The sequence below is a fragment of the Myotis yumanensis genome, unplaced genomic scaffold (assembly GCF_028538775.1).
Source record: "Myotis yumanensis isolate MYYU_CA2020_CCGP unplaced genomic scaffold, mMyoYum1.0.hap1 SCAF_2, whole genome shotgun sequence".
Classification (NCBI taxonomy): domain Eukaryota; kingdom Metazoa; phylum Chordata; class Mammalia; order Chiroptera; family Vespertilionidae; genus Myotis; species Myotis yumanensis.
Window position 1 is genome coordinate 100,586,515 of NW_027223753.1, and position 26,212 is coordinate 100,612,726.

General features: G+C 41.0%; 1 protein-coding gene across 5 annotated transcripts in view; it reads right to left on the minus strand.

Moving 5' to 3' along the window:
- The window catches only part of LIMS1 (LIM zinc finger domain containing 1), a 163,962-nt gene that overhangs the window by 68,142 nt on the left and 69,608 nt on the right, over nt 1–26,212 (minus strand). For 2 of the 5 annotated variants that reach the window (XM_070405861.1, XM_070405860.1), the window contains exon 1: nt 15,034–17,061. The exons of 2 other annotated variants lie outside the window; for them this stretch is intronic. In XM_070405861.1, the coding sequence (XP_070261962.1) occupies nt 15,034–15,152 (119 nt within the window). In that variant the 5' untranslated portion in view covers nt 15,153–17,061. Of the gene's footprint in view, nt 1–15,033; nt 17,062–26,212 lie in introns of those variants that run through there. One more of the 5 variants, XM_070405864.1, reaches the window with a different exon arrangement.

Genomic DNA, 26,212 nt, shown 5'->3' on the forward strand with positions numbered 1-26,212 from the left:
CTGTTCCCCTCCCTGTCATATTACTCCTGCTCTATAATAAAAAACAGCCTGTTTTCGAAATAGTCCTTCAATGTCAGAATACTTGTGGTGAAAGGGACCATGTGTACCATTTAACACTGACATGTGTGGCATCTCTCCAGAGGGGTGGTATGACAGTGCCACAGACAGAAAGCACTGCTTCAAGGCGAGGCTGAAAGCCAGCTTTGCAAGGGCTCCAAGACTTGCCTCACATTTTTGAGCCTCTGCATTTTCTGCGGAGGATAAGTCAAAATCTAAAATGTAATATAGACTTGACTGGTGTGTTCAGTGGTTAGAGTGTTAGCCCTCACACCTAAGGTTTGCAGGTATGATTCCCAGGCCTGGTCTGGATGGGTGTGGGAGGCAAACAATTGATGTGTCTCTCTCACACTGATGTTTCTCTCTCTCTCTCTCTCTCCCTCTCTCTACCTCCCTCCCTTCCACTCTCTAAAAATCAATGGAAAAAATATCTTTGGGTGAGAATTAACAACAAAAAAGAAGTAATACAATAATATTATGAACAATTTTTGTTACAAAATGATCTTTTAAGAGATAATACATTACCATATTATAACTTCTCTTCCCTCATTATCTACTCATTCTCATCCCCATACATAAAAAAAAAACTAATTAAGCAGAATGGTGGTAAGGCAGGATAATAAGAAGCTAGGGGCCGAAACCGGTTTGGCTCAGTGGATAGAGCGTCGGCCTGCGGACTGAAAGGTCCCAGGTTCGATTCCGGTCAAGGGCATGTACCTGGGTTGCGGGCACATCCCCAGTAGGAGGTGTGCAGGAGGCGGCTGGTCGATGTTTCTCTCTCATCGATGTTTCTAACTCTCTATCTCTCTCTCCCTTCCTCTCTGTAAAAAATCAATAAAATATAAAAAAAAAAAAAAAAAAAAAGAAGCTAGGGAAAGTCCTTGAGAAGTAGAATAAGGGAAACTGAGGCAAAAATAATTAAACAGGGCCAAACAATTTAATTTATGGCCAGTTATCTTCCCTAATCAAGGACACAGATTTACACATTCCCCAGGGACAAACTGGCCTCAGTCCCAGTCCCTCTTCAATGATGTTCTTTAAAAAGGAAATTAGGGGGCGTGTGTGTAGGGGTGGGGGTGGGGGTGGGGGAAAAATAAAATAAAAAAAATAAAATAAAAAAATAAAAAGGAAATTAACCAGAAGATAATCATGACCCATCTATACGCACACTTTGATAAATCAACATATTGAAGGACACACCTGGGAAGCTAATGAATATTCTGTTAAGACCCTCACCTGAGACCTCTCCCAGTGTTTTCTCCAAGAAAAGATAAAAAGCCTCAAGACAAAGGGCCCCATCAGACTTGCAACCGGGGAAGGAATGGGCAGCAGCAGCTCACCTCGGGCTAACCCCCTGAACCTATCTCCAAGGCCCCCTTATTCTCTGACTTCCCAGTGAGCTGACAGCAGCCCCTCCTTGGTTCACTTTTGTCACTGTGACATTTACTTCTCAGTGAACTATCAGCAGCCAAGCATGGCCCACTTCTTTCCTACATTTCTAAAAAGCCAAAGCAAGCCTAGGCTTTCCTGTTGCTTCTTCTATCCTGTGCTCTTTTTTTGTTTCACTGTCCCCAGCTTTAATAAATGTACTCTCAAAATCACCTGGACTCATGTTGACAAATCTGTCCTGTATGAAGGCAAGAACCCACACACTGCAGGTCAGCCCGAGGCAGACCAGTGCAGGGCCTGGTAACAGTAGGAGTGATAAATTAACATGAAAGTCACAAAAAAGTGAATGCTTGTGTGGAAGATGGAAGCTGTCATAACAGAGAACAGAAACTAGCCCTGTAGACATTCTTCCCCTCCCTTCACCAACATCCTGATAGAAGAATATCTGTCACCCCAAACAGGCCAGTGACTAACAGACTTCCCCTGAGCTGTCTTTGTGACTGGACGCCTGAGGACACCTCTTGTTCCTTCTTGTAGTGCTTCACCTCTACTCTGCCACAGAGTCTAGAGCAGGGGTGGGCAAACTTTTTGACTCGAGGGCCACAATGGGTTCTTAAACTGGACTGGAGGGCCGAAACAAAAGCATGGATGGAGTGTTTGTGTGAACTAATATAAATTCAAAGTAAACATCATTACATAAAAGGGTACGGTCTTTTTTTTTTTTTTTTTTTTTTTTTAGTTTTATTCATTTCAAACGGGCCGGATCCGGCCCACGGGCCGTAGTTTGCCCACGGCTGGTCTAGAGCTACTATCCAATTCCCAACTCAATCACAAACCTTCAAAAAATAATATTTCTAAAGAACAATGTGCACGAAAGAATCAAGAAAAAGGCTTTCACACCATAGAGCTCAGGGAGTCAGTTACGTTTTGTTATGAGGCACTTGCACATATGTATGTTAATATTTAATGACTCAAGTAATATAAAATGAAACTTAAACCTTCCTGACTACAGGGCAAGGACACCCTGCTCTAACCCTTTCATAAACAGAACTGATATCAGGAGTGGGTTTCAGTGTAGTACAGCAAACTTGCACAACTCTGTGCCTATCCCCACCCTTCGATTCCACCCAGTGGTTCTCAACCTTCTGGCCCTTTAAATACAGTTCCTCATGTTGTGACCCAACCATAAAATTATTTTCATTGCTACTTCATAACTGTAATGTTGCTACTGTTATGAGTTGTAATGTAAATATCTGATATGCAGGATGGTCTTAGGCGACCCCTGTGAAAGGGTCGTTCGACCGCCAAAGGGGTCACGACCCACAGGTTGAGAACTGCTGCTTTAACCAAACACAGTAAAGAGTAAAACAGAACACAAAAATGTCATCAAACTAACCTGGCACTAGGTCAAATTTCTAAGCTGGGAAAGCAGAACAAAATAATTCAGTTCTCAAAGAGCATAGAATCTAGTAAGAAATCAAACTGTCAACTGATGGACAGGAATCCCCAATTTTGGGAAGTGAAGTGGGAAACTTTATTCAGTGCAAAACAGCTCAATTGTGATGCAGCACAGCTGTGAAAATAGCACAGCTGTGAGGCCACCCTGGGGCCAGGCTCCTTTCAGGCTAGACAGCTCTGCTCTGCTCCTCAATGGTCTGCTCTGTACTGGTCTGCTCTGGCCAGACAGCTTTGATATTTCAGCTCAGTTGGGGAAATGCAGTCTTTAATCTTCCATGGAAAGGGAAAATGTGCTCCCAGAGCCAGAGGGAAACTGAATTATAGACAGCAGTCACCTACCTCTGGTCCCTGATTGGTCTGTCCTCATGCAAATGAGGACTCCAAATCCTCACAATTTGATTGGTCTAAAATGCACTGTTCTAATGGAGAATGGAGAATGGAGTTACATTGATTGGTCGGTAAAGATGTTGACGGGGATATCGTTGCACAGCTCCAATTGGATTGCGAAAGCGTCAGTTCTGTTTGTTGAGATAGGATTCCAGAAACTCCTTTTTAAGGGCTGGTTCAGATGCAGGAACACAGTGCAGGCAGACAGTTCAGTGCAGGCTTCTTCCTGAAGTGCATATGGCATGAGAGGCCCCTGTATAGAAATGGCTGCTACGCTCTGGTTTTTAAAATTTGAGCTCAGTTAGCCACCAGGAGCCTTTCTTAGTAGATGTCTTCTTTCTCAAGGTTCACCAAATTAAATGACGAGATTCTGATAACAGTTCAAATAAAGTAAAATCATATGGACTAAATATAAATAAAAGAGCCATCTAACCCTGCGGACCCTGAAAAAGAAGTTACCTACCAAGAAGGACTCTTGGTACCTAACTGGGCTTAAATGTAAAGGCAGAGTCTAGCAGCCATTTCTATACAGGGGTCTCTCATGTAAACTGCACTTCAGGGAGAAGCCTGCACTGAACCGCCTGCCTGCATGGTGTTTGTTCCTGCATCTGAGCCAGCCCTTATAAAGGAGTTCCGGGAATCCCATTTCAACCAATAGGACTGAGGCTTTCCTACTCTAATCTGAGCTGTGCACCTCTATCCCCATCAGCATCTTCACTGTTCAATCCAGAGTGGCATCATTCTAGCCAGTCAGGATAGTGCTTTTAGAACCAAACTACAAGGATTTGGAATCCTAATTTGCAGGATGATGGACCATCAGAGACTGGTGCGGGGACTTCTGTCTATATAAGCCAACTCTCCTCTAGCTTGGAGGATCATACTTTCCCTTTCCACCAAAGACTGAAGATTGTGTTTCTCTGGCTGGGGCTGAAACATCAAAGACATCTCATTGAAGCAGATCTGTGCAGGGTAGAGTGGAGTAGGTGGAGCACACCAGAACAGAGCAGAAATGCCTAGCTGGAGAGAGGCCTCACCCCAGGGCCACCTCATAGCCATGCTGTTCCACAGCCATGCTGCTCCACAACTGAACTGTGTACACTGGAGAGTTTGCTTCTTCACTGCAAACTGGGGGTTCTTGTTGACCTTGAATTGGACCCAATGACCTTCTGTTGACACCCTACAGTGATAGTATCTGTGACAGCAATATTTTACTCTATTAAAAGGAATAGTTGTGGCTGGCTGGTGTGAATCAGTGGTTGAGTGTCGACCTATGAACCAGAAGGTCATGGTTCAATTCTCAGTCGAGGCACATACTTGGCCTGCAGGCTTGATCCCCGATGGGTGTGTGCAAGAGGCAGCCGATCAATGGTTCTCTCTCATTATTGATGCTTCTATCTTTCTCTCCCTCTCCTTCCTTTCTGAAATCAATAAAAATATATATTTAAAAAAGGAATAGTCGTTTCTACTCTTCCACAGGTAGCAATATTCTAAACCAGAGGTCCTCAAACTTTTTAAACAGGGGGCCAGTTCACTGTCCCTCAGACCGTTGGAGGGCCGGACTATAGTTTAAAAAAAAACTATGAACAAATTCCTATGCACACTGCACATATCTTATTTTGAAGTAAAAAAACAAAATGGGAACAAATACAATATTTGTATTTGCATGTGGCCCGCGGGCCGTAGTTTGAGGACCCCTGTTCTAAACTATTAGAGATAAATGACTACATGATTATGGTTTCATTTATTTATCTTTAAATATTTTTTTATTGATTTCAGAGAGGAAGGAAGAGGGGGAAAGATAGAATCATCAATGATGAGAGAGAATCATTGATTGGTTATTTCCTGCATGCCCCCTACTGGGGGATCGAGCCTACACCAGGCATGTTTCAGGTGTACAACATAGTGATTAGACATTTATATAATTTACAAAGTGATCACCATCTGACACCGAATACAGTCATTACAATATTTTTTCCTATATTCCCTGTACATCCCTGTGACTGTTTTTATAACTGGCAATTTGTACATCTTAATGCCTTTCCCCTTTTCATTCATCTTCTCAACTGCCCTCCCATCTCACAACCATCTATTTGTATCTATGAGTCTTTGTTTTTAGAATCCATAAAGTAAAATCATATGATATTTGTCTTTCTCTGTTTGACTTATATTTCACTTAGTATAATACCCTCTAGTTTCATCCATGTTGTCATAAATTACTATCTTATCATGTCACAAAATGATCATTTATGTTTTATATGAGAGCAGTTAAGACTTAGTCTCTTAGACCTTGCTTGGGGCAATGAACACACAATACAGTGTGCAGGTAATGTTTTGTTCAGTTGTACACCTGAAATAGGTATGGTTTTGTGGACCAAAGCCCCCCCCCCCCCCCAATAAAATCAATTAAAAAACGATTTAGTCTCTTAGCAAATTTGAGGGCTTTTTTTTTTTTTGGTGTTGTTGTTTTCTTTGTTAATCCTCACATAAGGATATTTTTCCATTGATTTAAAAAAATTTGTTTAAAAATCTTAATTGTTGAATATTACAGACATCCCTCCTTCTCTCCCCTTCTTCCCCCCCCCCCCCAACAATTACCCTCCTTCATCCAAATTCTGCCCTTCAGTTCTATTGTCCCTGAGTAATGCATATATGCATATAAGTTCCCTCTCCTCTTCCCTCTGACATTCGTCAGTGTGTTCCATTTTTCCATGCCTCTGGTTCTATTTTATTCATCAGTTTATTTTGTTCATTAGATTCCTTGTTCATTTTGATTTTTAAATTCAATTGTTGACAGATATGTATTTGCCTCCCCCTCCCCCTTCTTCTTCCTCTTCTCCCTCTCCCCCTCCCCTCCTCCCCCCTCCCCCTCCTCCCCCTCCTCCCCCTCCTCCTCCTCCCCCTCCTCCTCCTCCTCCTTCTTCTTCAGACCCTTCAATATTTCATGTAATACTGGTGTGGTGGTGATGAACTCCTTTAGCTTTTTCTTGTCTGGGAAGCTGTTTATATGTACTTTGATTCGATTTCTATTTCTTTTTGCTGTTGTTCTTTTGTTTTCTTTTCATCCTTTGATTCTAAATGATGGCTTTACTGGGTAGAGTAATCTTGGTTGTAGGTCCTTGCTTTTCATCACTTTGAATATTTACTCCCTTCTGGCCTGCAAAGTTTCTGTTGAGAAATATGTTAACAGTCATATGGGTATTCCCTTGTTGGTAACTAACTGCTTTTCTCTTGCTGCTTTTAATATTCTTTGTCATTAACCTTTGGCATTTTAATTATGATGTCCTGGTGTGGGCTTCTTTGGGTTCATCTTGTTTATGACTCTCTGTTTCCAGGACTTGTATGTCTATTTCTTTTACCAGGTAAAGGAAGTTTTCTGCCATTATTTCATCAAACAGGTTTTCAATTTCTTGCTCCCTCTCTTCTCCTTCTGGCACCCCCATTATGCAAATGTTAGTACGCATGAAGTTGTCTCAGATGCTCCTTACACTATCTTCATATTTTTGGATATTTTCTTTTTTGCTCTTCTGATTGGGTGTTTTTGCTTCCTCATATTCCAATTTATTGACTTGATTCCCTGTAAATTATTCTTCATTTCAGTTAGTGTATCCTTCATTTCTGACTGGTCCTTTTTCATGTCTTTGATGTTCTCACGAAGTTCCTTGAAGCTCTTATTAAGTTCCTTGAGCATCCTTATAACAATTGTTTTGAACTCTGTATCTAATAGTTTGCTTGCTTCCATTTCATTTAGTTCGTTTTCTGGAGATTTCTTCTGTTCTTTCATTTGTGACATGTTTCTTTGTACCCACATTTTGGCTGTTCACCTGAGTTTGTTTCTATGTATTAGTTAGAGCTGCTATGTCACCTGGAATTGGTAGAGTGGCCTTGTGTACTAGGTGTCCTATAGGGCCCAGTTGTTCAGCCTCCCCAGTCACCTGAGCTGGGCACTCTAATAGGTATGCCCCTGTGTGGACTGTGATCACTGTCCTGTTGTAGTTGAGCCTTGATTGCTGTTGGCTTTACTGGGAGGAATTAACCTCCATGCCAACTGGCTGTGAGGACCAGCTGTGACTACAGCAGTAGAGATGCTGTGCAGGACACACCCTATGGAGCTTTGGTGCCCACTGAGTACACCCCTTGAGTGTGTTCCTTGTGGATGTGGTAGGGTTGTAATCTGGCATGGTCTGAAGCTCACCACCAGGTGCACTGGCTCTGGGGCCTCCCAGGCCACCTGGCACAAGCTACAGAGGGATCTGCAAATGGCTGTACTTAAGTTGGGCTTGGAGGTGCCCAAGAGAGGCCAAGCTGAGCCTTGGCAAGCTGCTGCTAGTGCCAGTCCTGGGGCCACTTATTGAGAGGTATGGGACATGCTAAGTCCAGCTGCTACCTGTTTGAGAGATTTTTGGAAAGTCTCAAGCCTGAGTCAGTACAGGGCATTCATATGGAAAAAACCATTGCAAACTGCTTGGTTGGGGCTACAAATTGAGTGGGGCAGGGTCTGAGGGAATCACCAGGGTGGAGTGAACAGTGTGAACCAGGTTGATGGAGACTCAGATATAGTGCCTGGCAATCTGCACTGTGGTGGGGGAGGTCTCAGCATAGGACCAATGACCTCTACCTGCACTTATATCTGGGAGAAAACTGCTCCCCAGTTCTTGCTTGAGTGCTAGACAACCCAGTTCCTCCCCATATGTCCATGGATCCCCACAAGCTACTGCCCCAGTGCTGGAGCTCAGAGGGAGTGAGTCCAAGTAAGTCCATGTATTGGCCCTTTAAGAGGAACTGCCTGGGAATCCAGCAGCCTCTTTGTCACTCAGCCACAGTCCCTGGTGGTTTTTACAGCCTGAAGTTACAGGGACTTCTCTTCCTGGCTCTGGAACGCTGGGCTGAGGGGTCTGGTGTGGGGCAGGGACCCCTTGCTCCTCACAGGAAACCTCCACAGAGAAGATATCCCTTCCGATCAAAAACACGCCATATGTGGGTGTCGGACCAGCCCAGTCCGCATCTCCACCCCTCCTACCAGTCTCAATGTGCTTTCTTCTTTAATCGTCTAGTGGTAAGACTTCCATTCAGCCAGATTTCAGGCAGTTCTGAAGATGGCTATTCTGCATTTTAGTTGTAACTGTGATGTGGCTGTTGGAGGATGTGAGTACTGAGTTTACCTACACCTCTACCTTAATTCTTCTCCTCCATTGATTCTTAGAGAGTGTGGAAGGGAAGGAGGAAGGGGGAGAGAGAGAAAGGGGAAGAAAGAAAGAGAGACATCAATGTGAGAGGGACACATTGATTGGTTGCCTCCTGCACACATCCCAATGGGGCAGGGGATTGAACCTGCCACCCTGGTATGTGCCCTTGATATGGAATTGAACCTAAGACCCTTCGGTGCAAAGGCCAACGGTCTAACCACCGAGCAACACCAATCAGAGCATTAGATCTCTTAAACTAGTCCCAAATTTGTACCTTTAAAACAACATCTCTCCAATTTGCACACTCCTCCAAACTGGTCATAACCATGCTACTCTATTTTTATAAGTTTAGCTTTTGTAGATTCCACATATAAATGAGACCATACAATATTTAATATTTGTGTTCCCCTGTCTGACTTATTTCACTTAGCATAATGCCCTCAAGGTTCATCCATGTTGTCACAAATGGCAGGATTTTCTTCTTTTTCATGGGTGAATATGATATTGTATGTATATGTGGATTATACTCTGAAACACATATAAGAAAGTACTCCTACCATGTAAAAGCAACACTGTTGCCCTGGCTGGTGGGTCAGTGCTTAGAGCATCAGCCCATGAACCAAGGGTCAGGTGTTTGATTCCCAGGGCACGTTCCTGGGTTGAAGTTGCAGGAAGCAACCAGTCAATGTGTCTCTCTCACCTCTCTCCCTCTACCCCGCCACCCTCTTTCTACCTCCCCTCCCACTCTCTCTGAAGAGCAATGGAAAAAATATCCTCAGGTGAGGATTAATAAACAAACAAACTAACAAAAGCAACATTAACAAATTGATACCTTTCAGTACCAAAGAGAAAAAAAATCTATTAACTGTGCAATGTGATCATTACTAGGAAAATTAAATGTGCTCTCACTGAACCATTAAATAATGAATGAGAACAGACAAAAATGGCAAAGTTGCAATTTTATACCCCTAATTGTCTAACAGACTCTATTTCAAAAATTTCAATACAAACATTGGTTTTTCAGTCAAAAAGCCAGAAAATGATCAACAAACTGCAAAAATGGATATGCAAGGAAATGTATATCCTAGGCTGACCAATTCCAACCTCAGCTGAACTCATAGCACTAACTTATTTGAATCAAAGACAAGAACTTGTTATATAACAACTAGTGGCCCACTGCACAAAATTCATGTACATTCAAAGGGAATTAATTAGAGGAAATATTGATATTTGCCCTTTCTCTATAATAGAAGTGTCAGAGATCAAAGAAAATTAGTAAAATGTATATGAAAATCTCCCTCCTGTCAGAGACTGGGGCGCGCCATGGGACCCAGAGTCAAGTCCCTGCCCCACTCGAGCGCGCTTCAAAATCATGCAAGACCGAGACCCGGCCGGTCCCACCCCCGCCAAGCCTCGCAGGGCAGGGTGCACAGCCTCAGGTCCCCCGTCAAGCCCTGCCAGGCGGGGGGTGCGGCCTCAGGTCCCCTGGCCCGGTGTGAGGGCGTGAGGACCATTTGCATATTAGCTCTTTATTATATAGGATGATAGCCTTTTCAGCCTTAGGTTCTTCCTCCACCCTTACAGGATTGTGAGTTAAAAAACACAGAAGTTCTTAATACAGTGCCTGGCCCATAACAAGGGCTCAATCAAGGGTAATGTATTATTCAGGAACACATAATCTGAGTTTTCTAATCTCAAACCTAGTCATGGACATTCCCACTACTTAAAAATGATATATCCTATACTTAAAAGATATGAGCTCATGTGGTGAAGGGTTGGGGTGGGGGGGGGGGGGGGGAGGCAGGAGCTAAGTGAAGGGGGACAAAGTGGGGTGGAAATGAGGGATATATGTAATAGTGCCAACAATATAAATAAATAAAATAGAAAGTTATGAGCTGCAAAGGTTTATTTATTTATTTATTTATTTATTTAATTAAATTTATTGGTGTGACATTGGTTAATAAGATTATATAGGTTTCAAGTGTACTCCTCCATGATACATGATATTGTACCCAAAAGAAGGTTTATTGAATAATCAGGAAGTAAAGGTCACTTTTCTTTGTACTTCCTCCCATTCCTGGTTTCCCAATTCCATTGGGAAAGAACAGAAAAGGAAAGCATAAGGATGTTCATCTAGTAACTTTACGTAGGGATCCAAATTTCTAAGTGCATTTTCTTTCTGTAAAATATATTTTTATTGATTTCAGAGAGGAACAGAGAGGGAGAAAGAGATAGAAATACCAATGATGAAAGAGAATCATTGATTGGCTGCCTCCTGCACGCCGCCTACTGGGGTGGGGCCTGCAACCCGGGCATGTGTCCTTGACTGGAATCGAACCTGGGACCCTTCAGTCCACAGGCTGACGCTCTATCCACTGAGCCAAACCAGCTAGGGCCTAAGTACATTTTCTTGATTCACATTCATTTCAAAAGACTGACACAGCCCTAATTTCATCAATCATAACTGTAACGGGAGATGGAGGAGTGGGAACAATGGGGCAAGAGCACTGGGCCAGGGATTACTGTGAAGGGCCAGAGAGTAAATACTCTTGTCTTTGCAGGCACAGGGATCTGTGTCACAGCTCAACTGTGCCACCGCAGCAAGAAACCATCCTAGACAATATGTACAAAGTAAGCATGGCTGTGTTCTAATAAAACCTTATTTATGAACATTGAAATCTGAATTTCATGTAATTTTCGTATGATGTTAAATACTCTTCTTTTCCCCAAAAACGTTTGAAAACTGTAAAATCTATCCTAAACTTGTGGACCATACAAAATTAGGCAGTGGGCCAGATTGGGCCTAAGGGTCACAGTTCTCTAACCCCTGCTTTATTAAACTATGTTTCCAATCCAAACAGCAAAGACTTGCATTTTGAGGTGTCCCAAATCAGTTAGTTATAGAACCTTTATATTCAAGGCACAGCAAAGGTGACTTTAACAATTTTAAAGAAGGGCGGGGTTGTGAATTATACAGGTGTGTTTTTCATTAAGTTCCTAAAAAACAAAAACAAAAAAAACACTACATTTTGTTTGGGGGCAAAATAATTTAACAGCTAGAATAGACGTTATCTTGCATGTTATTTTTGGTCAATAAAAATTTCAGGGAATAAAGGGTCAATACCCTGGTAAAGTTGAGGCTCAATGTCAGAGCCCAAAGGAGCAAGAGTGTGAACTACTTCACTCTAATGAATCCACTGCTTAAACTGGAAAGTCATGTCAGTTCCATCCAGGTTGTGAGGAGAGGGATACAAAGGCTATCCATATTTGTGTATATAAACAAATACACATGCTTTATCCAAATCCTTAACATTTAACTTTACAAAGAAAAATATTTCCAACTGCTTCTTAGACATGTCAGATTCTAGCCAAAATTAAGGACATGTTCTAGAACTTAAGATAAAAGCCCACAGGACATTTTCTACTAGTAGTGACAATTATATTTAAACAAGACAAATTGCTACAATACAACCCTCAAATACATTGTACAAAAGCATGCAAGTATAGTAAGTTTCAGATTACATTTAATATTTTAAAATAAAAATATATATAGTCAGTGATTTTCATGCTGCTTTTCACATGCTTCTGTTTTAAACTATTTCATGTTTAAAGCCACAACTAGTTTCATGTTTATTGCAGTGCTCTTTAAACACTTGCATTATGTTTCAAAGTAGTCTTTTACTTAAACTTAAAAGAGAAATATTTTCTGGCCGTTTTTCTGCTAGCGTCCATAAACACACCAAGAAAAAGAATATGTGAGTAAGCAGGAATTAGAGAAGGAATGGGTCTTGTGTAATACTCAAGACAGCATGAAAGATAACTGATAGTACATACATTCAACATCAAATAACTGCTCCTAGAAAGAGCACTTGTCACATTCAATGTGCCAAAACCTAGGTGTACCTTGAGGGGAGGAACTATGACTGATCCATGACTGCATCTTTTTATTGAGTGCACATAATAGGCACTCAATAAAAATTAGTTGAATAATACATGAAAGGCATTAACCCTAAAGTACTATTTATAAGATTACTAAATTGGTTGGTGAGGATTTTATGAGATAAACGATGTTTGATAATGGTAGGTATTTAAAGAGGAACAAACTGAGGTTCAACAAAGTGACCTAACTTGTCTAATTGGGTGGCACTGGAATAGCTGTGCCTAATTTAAAAATCTCCTCTCCCCAATTCCTATTAGCTAAGAAACCTGACTGAATACTAAAAATACAACTAGGAAAGAAAAATCCTTGCCGCTCTACATTGATAAAAAGTCAATTGTCTACTTTTCCTAGCTCAACACTGCACTCATAAAATAAGGAAAATGGTCATTCTCTCTGCATTAAGGGACAGAGACATGGAAGAGATGTACTAAGTCTACTAGTATCGCCAAGAAACTACATTACTAGAATGGATGGAAAAATATTTCCTCTTAACCTAATGAAACAAGCAATACTTCTTAAGAATCACTCTTCCTCCTTTAATTTAAACTCTAGACAAAAGGAAAAATTTTGTTGCTTCAAAGGTCATTATAACTATGAAAATTGCCTCCTCTGGCATACATGTGTACTTTCACTACTGTCTGACAATAAGTAAAAGTGGTTGTTCTCAAATGGTGTTTTACGTATCTATTTTTTTTTATAATGAGAGGTGTTCAGAAGTTGGTAGTCTTTTTTAAAATGTATTTTTTTATTGATTTCAGAGAGGAAGGGAGAAGGAGAGAGAGAGAGAGAAACATCAATGATGAGATAGAATCATTGATCGGCTGCCTCCTGCACGCCCCGCACTGGGGATCAAGCCCTCAACCCAGGCACGTGCCCTTGGCCGGAATCGAACCTGGGACCCTTCAATCCACAGGCTGACGCTCTATCCACTGAGCCAAGCCAGCCAGGGCTGTTTTACGTATCTTACTTAAAAAAAAATTCCTTAGGACCGCAAATCTAAAATTAAAACTGTTTTTGGTAACTGTTCACTCTTGGATCAAGAGTAGATTGGAGTTTACAACTAAACGTCAATTTTAGAGGTAATTTCCAACAGCCTACCTGGTTAGCAAGAAAAACTCAATATTTTCACTAAAACTCATGCTTAAAAATTTATAACTTTTCAAACTCTGAAGCTTTCAAGTTCTGTTTAGTCTAGCCGATTCTTAGTTTATACATTAAATATAACTAAGAGACCCCTGATATAGCAGGGGAAAACGCTAATATTGTTAGGTCAATAACAGTTCTTTTTTTTTTTGAGACTTTTCATAAGCATTTGTTTGAGCCAAATTGAGGACAATGTCGGGAAGCAAGAGCTCAAATGCTCCCAATAACAGTTCTTTAATGTTACTATTCTTTTTAAAGGTAGTAAGAGTTGATAATTTTCAAATAAACGTGTTCCTCTCAAAGTATAGTTCCTGTAGTATAGCTGGCTAAGTTGAAATAAGTCAGGCAGAGAAAGGCAAATACTGTTATGACTTCACTTATATGTGGAATTTAACAACAACAACAACAAAAGAATAAATAAAACATAAGCAGATCCATAGATATAGAGAACAAACTGATGGTTGTCAAAGGGGAGGAGGATGGGGGGATGGGAAAAATACAAATTTGATATGTTTAAAAAAAGCTTCCTTGTCAATTTTTCCCTGTCAAATTTAAATAGAGAATTTAAAATAAACTCTAAAAATTAATTTATTGAAAAAAGAGCAGTAGTACACACATAAATATCCCTCCCACCATTTAAATTTAACATTCAAACACTTGAGAGTCCACGAATAAATTAAGTACTAGACAGTATATGTAATAAAAAGAAAAGGAAGTCTCTCTTTACGGCAACCTTCTGCCAGTACTAAAACAGGAACTCTTCGTTTCAGAAACAAAATCTAAACCCTTCTAGTTAATAGTATTTTAACATATAGCTTAAACTGCAGGGGCTTTTCAGAACCTAAAATCTAAAGAGAAATTCAACAATTGTAACAAAAACCAAAATTGTGTTGTTTTGGGCAAATTAACTTCAAAAACAAAAAACCTTAGCCTTTGTAGTTAAAATGGCCCCCAGATTTTTGATGTCCTTCCTTCCCAGGTTACAAGCAATAGTTTCTCTACATTCCTTTCTTAAATCCATTTCAATAACAAAGAATCCCATATGAACACCCCGTGATGCCCAAAACACCACAAACTACACTCACCACCAAAATTAAAGAAAAATTCCTCACAGAAACATGTTCTAATAAACCAAAGCAATCTATCCTTAAAACCAATGGGGTAAAATAGTTTCCAGTTTTAATTATTACTGTGGTAATTATATAGTTTTTAAAGACATAAAAATACTACAGGTTTGGGGAAGAGCTAAAACAACTTACAGGATTTGTGAAGAAATGGGAAAAAGAATTATAGTTTTGCACAGTTCCAATCAAGCACAATCTGGGATTATATAAAATACAGTCTTTAATTACAGACTAAGAGGTTCCTAGCGGAATCCTCTCAATGTGTACCCCCATTGCTGTATCCACTTAGGCACGAATCTCACTGCAGTCATATGGTACCTTGACCTTTAGCCAACCATGACTTTGCACTCACCTTAGCCCTTCCTCCGGTAACCCAGTTAGTCTCAAACTATCAGGACGATCTCGTCTTCTCCTGTAGAGACCTGAATGTGAAAGCTCTTTAAGCTGTAATTCAGTCATACTTCTCTCCATACATAAATTATTGACACTTTAAAGCATTTATGCTGAGCAGTGTGGCTGCCAGGGCTCAGAAAGACAGTGTCCCTGCTGCGGAACCTAAGCACACCTGACCCAGAGTTAGAAACTTCCAGGCAGGCTGGCGCTGAAGCACAGCTTCCTGTTTTTCTGCTGGTACACGCCCTCCTCGCAAGGCCTGGCTTGCCTTCTCTCTGGGTCTTATACCTTGGAGGGTGTGTATATGTGTGTGAGGGGAGGAGACAGGGCGGGAGGAAGGGTGTGTGGCCTGGGTTACTCACATAATGACCTGGGTTGCTCATTAATAAGCAAAATTTAACTGTTATGAATAATTGCACCAATTCCTTTATAAATCTTCCTAGCATCATTCTGCATTAAAATTGGGCTAAAAAGCTCCAGTAAGGTAATAACTAAAGAAGGGCCCTGCCTTATTTTATTTGTTAGGAAACCATTATCATTTCACAAGCAGCTGTCAGTATAAAGAAGTGCCTGGTCATCATGAGCTCTTTGGGACATTTTCCTTAAAAAGGGGGGAGGACAGAATTGTAAGAAAAACAGTCCAATTCCTCCCTCTCACATTAGACTCTAAAGCCTCTTTAGAAAGGAAGTATCTTTCCCCCACCATCACTCAAAAATTCATAAATGAAAGTAAAGTGCTTTCTTATCAACCTCCATTCAATGATTTCCTAAATCTACAACTACCCATTCTGAATACCCCCATCATAAAATGTGCACCGCAGTTTAATCACCATTGTAGTGCCTGTGCAGCCCCTGTATTTATTTATCTGTATATTTGACCCTACACAGTGACAAAGTTAGGAAGGAGGTTTTGGGTTGGTGGGGCAGGGTATGGGTGTTTGTAAGGGGAGTTTGTGGATAGTGGAGGATGATAATATGGGGCAAGTTCTCTTTTTTTTCTTTTTCTTTTATTTTTCAATTACAGTTCACATTCAATATTGTTCTTTTTTTTTTTTAAGAAATTTTTTAAATATATTTTTATTGATTTCAGAGAGGAAGGAAGAGGGAGAGAGAGACAGAAACATCCATGATGAGAGAGAATCATGGATTGGCTGCTTCCTGCAAGTCCCCCACTGGGGATCGAGCCCACAACCCAGGCATGTGCCCTTGACTGGAATCGAACTTGAGACCTTTCAGATCCCAGGCTGATGCTCTATCCACTGAGCCAAACCAGCTAGGGCTCAATATTGTTCTTTATTAGTCTCAGATATATAAAGTGGTCCCTCCGATATTTCAAGGACCACCTGTCCCCATACATAGTTATGACGCTCTTATTGACTATATTCTCTATGCTGTACTCTGGGACTATGCTGTAACTACCAATTTGTACTGCTAATCCCTTCACCTCTTTCACCCAGGCCTCCCATCCCCTTTATCATTCAGCTCCAAATGATGGTAGTGCAAGAGTAGGCAAGGATCCCACCTCCAATCTGACTGAATCCCACTCAATATATATATCAGCATATCACAAACATAGTTTAGTGCTTGGCAAGTTCTTAGCCAATAGTTGAACTTTATGGTTCCAGTAAGTTCTCTCTGAGTAATTGTATCAGCTTCTTTCCATTCTAAAATCCCCCTAACAAGAGTACAGAGAAGTGGGTCTGAAACTTTCTGTTACAACAAGAATTAAAAAGTCAATCTATTCCTCACTCAAAAGTATCTGTATTATAAATACAAATATTAAGGCACCCCACAAGGAAAGGGGAGTGTAGATCTTACTCCTTCACTCAGGACATGCAGATGCCAGCTAGCTCCACTTAGGGATACCATTTGTCACCCTGCTTCTATGGCCCTAATGGAAAACAGACAACTTTCTATAGCTGCCATCAAAATATAATGTATGTTTTTAAAGATGTAGGGAAAAAATTACTATTTTGTTACTATACTAGATTTAATTAGTGATAAAAGATGTTTTTTTTTAAAAGTGTCAGATGTATTTCTTTCCCTGGAAGGGACATAAAAAGCTGATAGATGATACTGGGTGCCTGTGGAGGAACAGTAGCAAAAGAAAGCCTTTCTGGTACATAACTTCTGAATTTTAAATATATTGCCTATTCAAATATCAGTAGAAGTAATTTAGAAGATTTACATGTCTTTTGTATGGAACCCTAGGATCCTACAGAAGTATGAAATATAAAAAAGTTTACAGTAATACAAACAAAATTAGGATTCTTAAAGTGTCTAACTCTCACATTTTTGTCAAGACAGGTGAAAAACAAATGAAGAGAAACAACCATCAAGCTTTAATTTTTTTTACTCTAAGCATCAAAACAGAATAAATGCCTGATGAATAAAATACAAGTTAAATGTATTCACTGCAAACACAGAAACCTCAATATTCAACAGGACTTATTTGGAGTAGCTATTTGAGCTGCCTGCTTGAAATTTCTCTTCGAGTGTACTTTCTCTTTGCTTGTTCAAATAAATTTTCTCTAGCGAAATAAATAAATAAATACGACTTGTTTGTATAGAAAAATGTAAATAAGAGGGCTTGATTTTTATTTATTTATTTATTTATTTATTTGAGAGTTTAATTTTTGAAAGAGTGTTTTAAAAAGTAATGCATCATGCTGACAAGGAAAAAGAGCTTGGTAACTACTAAAGGTTAAACAAGACAGGAAACACTTAATTGTATGGGATGAATTCTATTTTTGATGAGTCTAAGATTAAAAGAATGTGAACATCCTGGCTGGCGTGGCTCAGTGGTTGAGCGTCGATCTAAGAACCAGGAGCTCATGGTTCAATCCCTGGTCGGGGCACATGCCTAAATTACAGGCTCAGTCCCGTGTGGGGCATGCAGGAGGCAGTCAGTCAATGACTCTATCTCATCATTGATGTTTCTATCTCTCTCTCCCTCTCCCTTCCTCTCTGAGATATTCATAAATATATATGAATGTGAACAGAAAAAAGTTCCCAAGCTATATAATAAAGCCAACTGAAACAATTCTTGCTCTCTAATTTTTAAAATAGCTGTAATGACAAATAGGGATTTCAGTAAATCAATGCTTTCATTCTAACAAAATTGTCACAACTGAGTAAATTTAAATACTGGGGCTTTGGGAAAAGCTTCTTTAAATATTGTCTTTTCATTGAAAACACAGAGACAGAGAAGAAAAGGCTTTCTCTTTTTCCCTAGCAGCCCTTCAAATATACCTTGAAATTTTACTGTGCTATAAAGTAGAACTAATTAAAGGGTACACAGGTACCCACACAATCTCTGAAAGGGAAATTCACACTGCCGTCAATCTACTATTACTGGTTTATGCTGCAGCCAGATTAGCAACTATTCCCTCATAATACAGTGTTCCTGTACATCAGCAATAGGGAGGGAAAACAGGTCTCTGAAACATAGCAGGGCCATCATATGCAAAGGCAGTTTTGTGTCCTCATTTCTTTTCCTTTCAGATTTTTCTACAGAAACAGAGCTATCAATTGTGCCTGATTCTCAGGTCAGGCCTATTTAAAATTAGTTTTAAATTTCAAACAACTGCCTTAGGATGCTATTGACAGTACAGAGGGAGATCTATGTAAGTACATTTTCTGTGACTCTCCATATAGGGAAATTTTTCTTTTTATCACTCTAAACAATCTCGTCTAGTCTCCTATTCAATGCAGAATTCTCTACTCTCATTCTCCACATAGCCTCACTCCTGTACAATATCCATGACCTGGGATTCTGCCTCTTTTTAGACAATTCCAGTGAAGCACTTACTACCTCATAAAACTCCTAGTGCTCTCCCCTCTCCTCCACATACAATGGCTGTTAAGAACAATAGTTCACAAAAATTGTTAAGATGAGCATCTTCCATTTCGCTTCTACAGTGCAGCTGATCTATGAACCTAACTACAACTTTTTATTCACTTCTGTCCAACTTGTTGGGTTCTCTTTGAATCTGTCCTTAGACTACCAGTATAGTTAGATACCTGTCCCAGCCTGTGTCACCAGCATAGCTGATAATCGCCTCCATAAACATACGCCCTTCATTGAAAAGACTAAATACAAAGCTCTATAGAGCATCACACAAGGAATCTGTTCTGCCAGGCTAACTCCTAACTCAGTAGTTTTCCATTTCATGGAGGGCATGTACCTTTTATGAATCTGATGAAAGTTAATGATGCTGTTTTAGAAAATGCATGTGAACATAAAATTTTATAACCATTTCAGGGAACTACAAGATCCTTCAGAAGCCGATAAATGGACTTTATCAGAGATCTTCCAATTTGCATTCATCTCCTCCTTCTCTGAAAACTTTCAACATCACAGTGTGGGCCTTTTGATCTCATTTAACACATTTACTTGGTGCCCTGCACTGGGCTAGACACTAGTTCAGAAATTTCTTTTGTCTCCCCTTAATTTCTTTCAGCCTCCTAACTGCTCTTTTTGTCACTGATCTTACCCTCTTCTAATCTATCCTCCAAATTTCAAAGTGTCCGTTTCAAAATGTAATTTCATCACTTATTGATCCTGCTGAAAAACCTTTCAATGGCTCCTCGACCATCCTGCTCCGCTTGGGCCCTGCTCACCCACCTGCACTGCACTGAACTCCAGGTGGTTCCAGGGCACACTTGGCTTCCTCTCACCTCCTGGCCTTTTCACATGCAGCTTCATAAGACTTCAAGAAGGCTCTGACTAGCTCCTCGTCATCCCACTAGGATTCAGTGAAAAGGTCATCCCGTATGAGAAGCCTTTCTAGACTCTGGACACCCACAATTCCCTTTTGTGTGTCCCCAGAATTCCCTGTGCTTACTTCTGTCACTGGAACCACAGTCTCATAATGAGTTCTTTCTTTATCAACTTTCCTTTTGGAATACAAGTTCTTTGAGGGCAGCAATATATCTAATTTATTACTGTGTCTACAAATGTGTACATATGGTAGACATTTGTATTTGTTAAATGAGTAAGTTTTTTGGTTTAGTTGTTAAACAATTGATTTGAGAGCCTAATTACTTTACAATGCTATGTTTGAGATTGAAGCTCTAGAGTTTTGAAACTTGTAAAAAATAAATTAACACTTAATATTACCTAAATGAGGTTTTTAAAAGGCACATCAATTCTAATTTTGGAAAAATTTACTTTCCTGGTGAGATTGTAAAAAACTCAGAAGCTTTTCATATTTGTAGAGTTGAACAGTACCTTAAACAAGTATAAACTCTCCATTTGGAATAAGAATTTAAAAACTAGCCTAGATTTTTACCTATATCTGACATAGTCCAGTTTTCAATATACTTGGTCTAAGTAGCCCTCCCCCGCCCTGCCCCTCTCCCAAGCATCAGAGAGTAAAGAAACCTAGTTAAACATTGAACCTCTAAAATCGATAGAACTAATGAACCATCAGTTCTATCCCTATACAGAATTAAGACAGCTACAAACTGGCTTCGATGGCAGAGTTAGAGTTCACTGGGCCTCATTAGTAGTACCTTCTATACTAGGTAATAAAGGCCTGTAAAATGACCAAACAGCTGTACATTTCCAGGCCATTAATTTTCTTGTGTGACATATGGTAAGAGAAGATTTTTATGTTTTGCAAATGACTTTGAACTTAATAGAAATAAATCCTTCTTTAGTTTAAATTTTATCTCATGAGTAATCATTTACAGGGGAAAGCAAACTTTCTGTGATAAAGCAAGAATATCCTTCCTCAATATTTCCAATACATTACTCTTCTTAACATTTACTTTCCAGCTATGCTATCTTCCTAAATGTGTCCTCTCACCAGTGTCATAGGCAGTCAATATGAAGAAAGGCCCCAGTGTTGAAATCAGACCTACTTCAGAAGACTTCAGACTATGATATGCTATTATGAGTAGATTCAAGTTCAAATTAACCAGAGCACAGAGTATGAGAGGCAGAATCATCAAGAAAAACAGCTCAGAGTCAGAAAAAAGAAATCACTAAAACATGGTTCTGTTCATAAGTAGATAATACTGCAATAGTCCACAACCCCCTGTGAACAATTTTCCTTAATCAGCCTTTTTGTAGATCTCAAGAGGACAGGTTGAACTGTCATCAAAAGCCTGTGAGGGCCCTAGCTGGTTTGGCTCAGAGGATAGGCAGCCATGGGCAAACTACGGCCCGCGGGCCGGATCTGGCCTGTTTGAAATGAATAAAACTAAAAAAAAAAAACACCGTATCCTTTTATGTAATGATGTTTACTTTGAATTTATATTAGTTCACACAAACACTCCATCCATGCTTTTGTTCCGGCCCTCCGGTCCAGTTTAAGAACCCATTGTGGCCCTCGAGTCAAAAAGCTTGTCCACCCCTGGGATAGCTTGCGGACTGAAGGGTCCCAGGTTCAATTCCGGTCAAGGGCATGTGCTGGGATTGCGGGCTCAATCCCCAGTAGGGGGTGTGCAGGAGGCAGCTAATCAATGATTCTCTCTCATCATTGATGTTTCTATCTCTCTCTCCCTTCCTCTCTGAAGTCAATAAATATGTATTTAAAAAAAAAAAGTGCTTGTGAGGACCTGGCAAATGTAGCTCAACTGTTTGGAGCGTCATCCCCTGCACCGAAAGGTAGAGGGTCCAATTTCAGGTTGAGGCACATAACAGGTTGCAGGTTCAATCCCCAGTTGAAGTGCGTACAGGAGGAAAATGATCGATGTTTCTCTCTCTCACACTGATGTCCTCCCCCTCCACCACCTACCTTCCTCTCTCAGATCAATGCAAAACATTGCAAAAAAACAAAACAAAACAAACTTGTGAGAACTTGGCATATAATTCTGAGTCAGAAATTCACAAGTCTGTTACATTCAGCAACATGGGGTCATCTATAGTCTTTGTGTGTGTGGTTTTTTTAAATTTTTTTTTATTTTTTAATTTTTTTTCATCTATAGTCTTTTGTTAGACAATTAAAAAATGTTCTCAAAAGCCACTGTAATGGAGAACCAAGATGGCAGCATAGGTAAACACCTATACTTACTGCCTCTCACAACCACATCAAAACTACAACTAAAAGACAAAACAACTATCATCCAGAACCACAGGAAGGCTGGCTGAGTGGAAGTTCTACAACTAGAAGGAAAGAAAAAAGTGCACTGAGATGGATAGGAGGTGCGGAGGTATGGAGGCGCGCACAGAACGGGCTGGCAACCGGGTGCGCGGTTGTTTTTTCTATCGTGAGGGAGATACAAACTCCCGATTGCTTTGAACTCCAGTTCTGGGTGAGACTTTGGGGACCCAGACTCATATGGGGAGAAACTGGACTGTCTGGCATCGGTCCAGAACATGAGGGCGGCTTTCTCTCAGAGGTGCTCACAGTGATCATTGTTCCTGTGCGGGGGCGCCGGTTGCGGAGAAATGGGGACCTCTCCGGTGCAGGGCTGACTGGCAGCCATTGCTGTTTGCTCTGCTCTGGTGATTCCCTGAGACCCCACCCCACCCAATTTACAACCCCACCCAAGCTGTGCACAGCGGCTTTTGCATATGAATGGCCTGTACTTTCTTTCTTTCTTTTTTTTTTTATTAATATATTTTATTAATTTTTTACAGAGAGGAAGGGAAAGGGATAGAAAGTTAGAAACATCGATGAGAGAGGAACATCGACCAGTTGCCTTCTGCACACCTCCTACTGGGGGTATACCCGCAGCCAAGGTACATGCCCTTGACCGGAATCGAACCCGGGACCCTTCAGTCCGCAGGCCGACGCTCTATCCACTGAGCCAAACTGGTCAGTGCTGGCCTGTACTTTCTTAGCTTAAAACCTGTCAAACTGCAGCTGGGTCAGAGAGCCCCAAAAGCTTCCAAAAGAAGGCCCAAGGCCTGGCAGCAGCAGCCTGCCTTGTTGCACAGCTGGGCCTCATCTGGGCACTTCCAAACCCCAAATAAAGAGGAAGAATCACTGGTTTTTACCAGTGATGCCCGGCCCAGGGTCTGTCCCTCCTCATCCTAACACCCCCTACACTACTGGGCCAAGGCTGCCAGTGCTCACAGAGCAGACCACATCTGGAAATAAACATAAGTATATGGGCAGTCCAGAGCTGGAGGTGCCAGGTAATCCCCTGCCACCACTCTGGAGCCCTTACCTGCTGCTTCTCACTAACTGCCTCAGGGCCAGGCCAGGCCAGGCCTTGATGTTACCTATAGATAGCAGTGGGATAGCCTTTGCATATTGGCCTTTCAGAGTTATTTGTGAGCAGAAAAAAATGTTGAAGTAAAACTTTGCTAATATTTTTTAAAAGGTCACAGTAGAAATAAATGAAATAGAATCTAATTAAGCAATAGAAAAGATCAATGAAATCAAAAGCTGGTTCTTTGAAAGGTAAATAAAACTGATAAACCTTTAACTAGACTCAGCAAGAAAGAAACAAAGAGGCCTAAATAAACTCAGAAAGAAAGAGAAGTGACAACTCACTCCATAAAAATATAATGAATTATAAGACAATACTATGAATAATTATAGGCCAACAAATTGAACAACCTGGAAGAAATGCATAAATTCCTTAAAAAAATACAAATTTTCAAGGCTAAATCAGGAAGAAATAGCAAATCTGAACAAATAACTGACAACCAAATCAAAGTAGTAATATAAAAACTTGCAACAAACAAAAGCCTGTGAAGCCATCTGCTCCAATCATATAACAAAGTATACTATGATCAAATGCAATTTATTCCCAGTATACAAGGCTGGTTCAATATCTGCAAATCAATTAATGTGATATACCAGAAAAAATGAAGGTTAAAAATGATATGATCATATCAACAGATTCACAAAACACTTTTGACAAAATCCAACATCCATTTATAATAAAAAAATTATCTAGAAAGTGGGAATAGAGGGAACACATCTCAACATAATAAAGGCCAGATATGAAAAACACTTAGCTAACATAGTACTCAACATTGAAAAGCAAAAGGCATTTTCCTTAAGTTCACGAACAAAGCAAAGATGTCCACTTTCACTACTGTTATTCAACATAGTATTGGTTGGTCTAGCTAAAGTCAGACAAAAATATAAATAAGTAAATGGCATCAAAATTGGAAAAGAAGTAACACTGTCAATATTTGCAGATAACATGATACTATATAGAGAGAACCCCAAAGACTATTCTAAAGAAATTATAAAAACTGATAAATGAATGCAGTAAAGTAGCAGGTACAAAATATTTAGAAGTTGTTAAGAGTTTTATATAATGACTAGAGGGGCCTGATGCACGAAATTCATGTATGGGGAGGAGTCCCCTCAGGCCAGTCTACACCTTCTCCAATCCGGGACCCCTTGGGGGATGTCTGACTGCCGGTTTAGGCCCGATCCTGGGGATTGGGCCTAAACGGGCAGTTGGACATCCCTCTCACAATCCTGGACCGCTGGCTCCTAATCGCTCATCTGCCTGCCTGCCTGGTCACCCCTAACTGTCCCACCCTGTCAGCCTGAGCGCTCCTCACTGCCTCCGCATGCCGGCCTAATTGCTCCCAACTGCCCCCCGACCCCCCCCCCCCCCCCCCCCCCCCCCCGCTGCTGGCCTGGTGGCCCCACGCAGCCTGCTTGTTCAGTTGTTTGGTCGTCCCTCACTAAACCCCCTGCCAGCCTGGTCGTTGGCAGCCATCTTGTGAGGGCGTAAGGGTTAATTTTCATATCACCTCTTTATTATATAGGATAATGAATTATCAGAAAAATAAATTTAGAAAATAATCCAATTTATAATTGCATAAAAACTGGAATACATTTAACCAGGAAGGTAAAATACCTAGGATTAGAAAATTAGAGACATTTAAAAAAGAAACTGAAGAAGATACAAATAAATGAAAAAAATGTACCATGCTCATTCACAGGAAGAATTAACATTGTTAAAATGACCATATTATCCAAAGCAATCTACAGATTCAATGCAATCCAGATCAAAACACCAATGGAAATTTTTGCAGAACTAGAACAGTGAACCCCAAAATTTATATGAAACCACAAAAAAACCCAAATAGCCAAAGCAATGCTGAGAAAGAACAAAGTTGGAAGCATCATGCTACCTGATATCCTAATACAGCAGTTCTCAACCTGTGGGTTGCGACCCCTCTGGGGGTCAAACGACCCTTTCACAGGGGTCGCCTAAGACCATCGGAAAACACATATATAATTACATATTGTTTTAGTGATTACTCACTGTGTTTTAATTATATTCAATTTGTAACAATGAAATGGGGGTCACCTCAACATGAGGAACTGTATTAAAGGGTCGCAGTATTAGGAAGGTTGAGAACCACCTAATCCTATTTAATAAAAAAGAAACATGGTAATTAGCCGCACCTCCGCTACCCTTCCCATTGGATAATCAGGGCGATATGCAAATTAACTGCCAGCCAAGATGGCGGCCGGCAGCCAGGCAGCTTGAAACGAACATGAGGCTTGCTTGCTTCAGTGACGGAGGACTCCAACGTTCCCCGCCTGCCGCTGCCGGCCTCTGAGCTTGAAGTTTGAAACATTGTTACATATATAGAAGCTAAACAAAACCCCAGAAACCTGCTTTCAGCCAGCCAGGATTTCAGAGCTGGAGTTGAAACAGTGTATCGATTATAGAACCCAAACAAACCAGATACCTGCTTTCAGCAGCCAAGGCCTAAGAGTTGGAGCCAAGCCTCAGAGCTAAAGCTGGCCCAGAATAAAAAAAAAAAAGAAAAGAAGGAGCGGTTGGGAGCTTCAGTCACCCGCCAGCCTGAAAACAGCCCTCAGCCCCTCACCCAGACTGGCCAGGCACCCCAGTGGGGACCCCCACCCTGAAGGGGGTGTGACCAGCTGCAAACAGCCATCATCCCCTCATCCAGGCTGGCCAGGCACCCCAGTGGGGACCCCCACCCTGATCCAGGACACCCTTCAGGGCAAACCAGTCAGCCCCCACCCTTGCACCAGGCCTCTATCCTATATAGTAAAAGGGTAATATGCCTCCCAGCACCGGGATCAGCGAGACAGGGGGCAGCGCCCAAACCCCCTGATCACCCTGCGGCTCTGTGTGTGACAGGGGGCGGGGCCACAACCTCCCTATTCGCCCTGCTCTGTTCATGACAGGGGAAGGTGCCCCAACCCCCTGATAAGCCCTGCTCTGTGCCT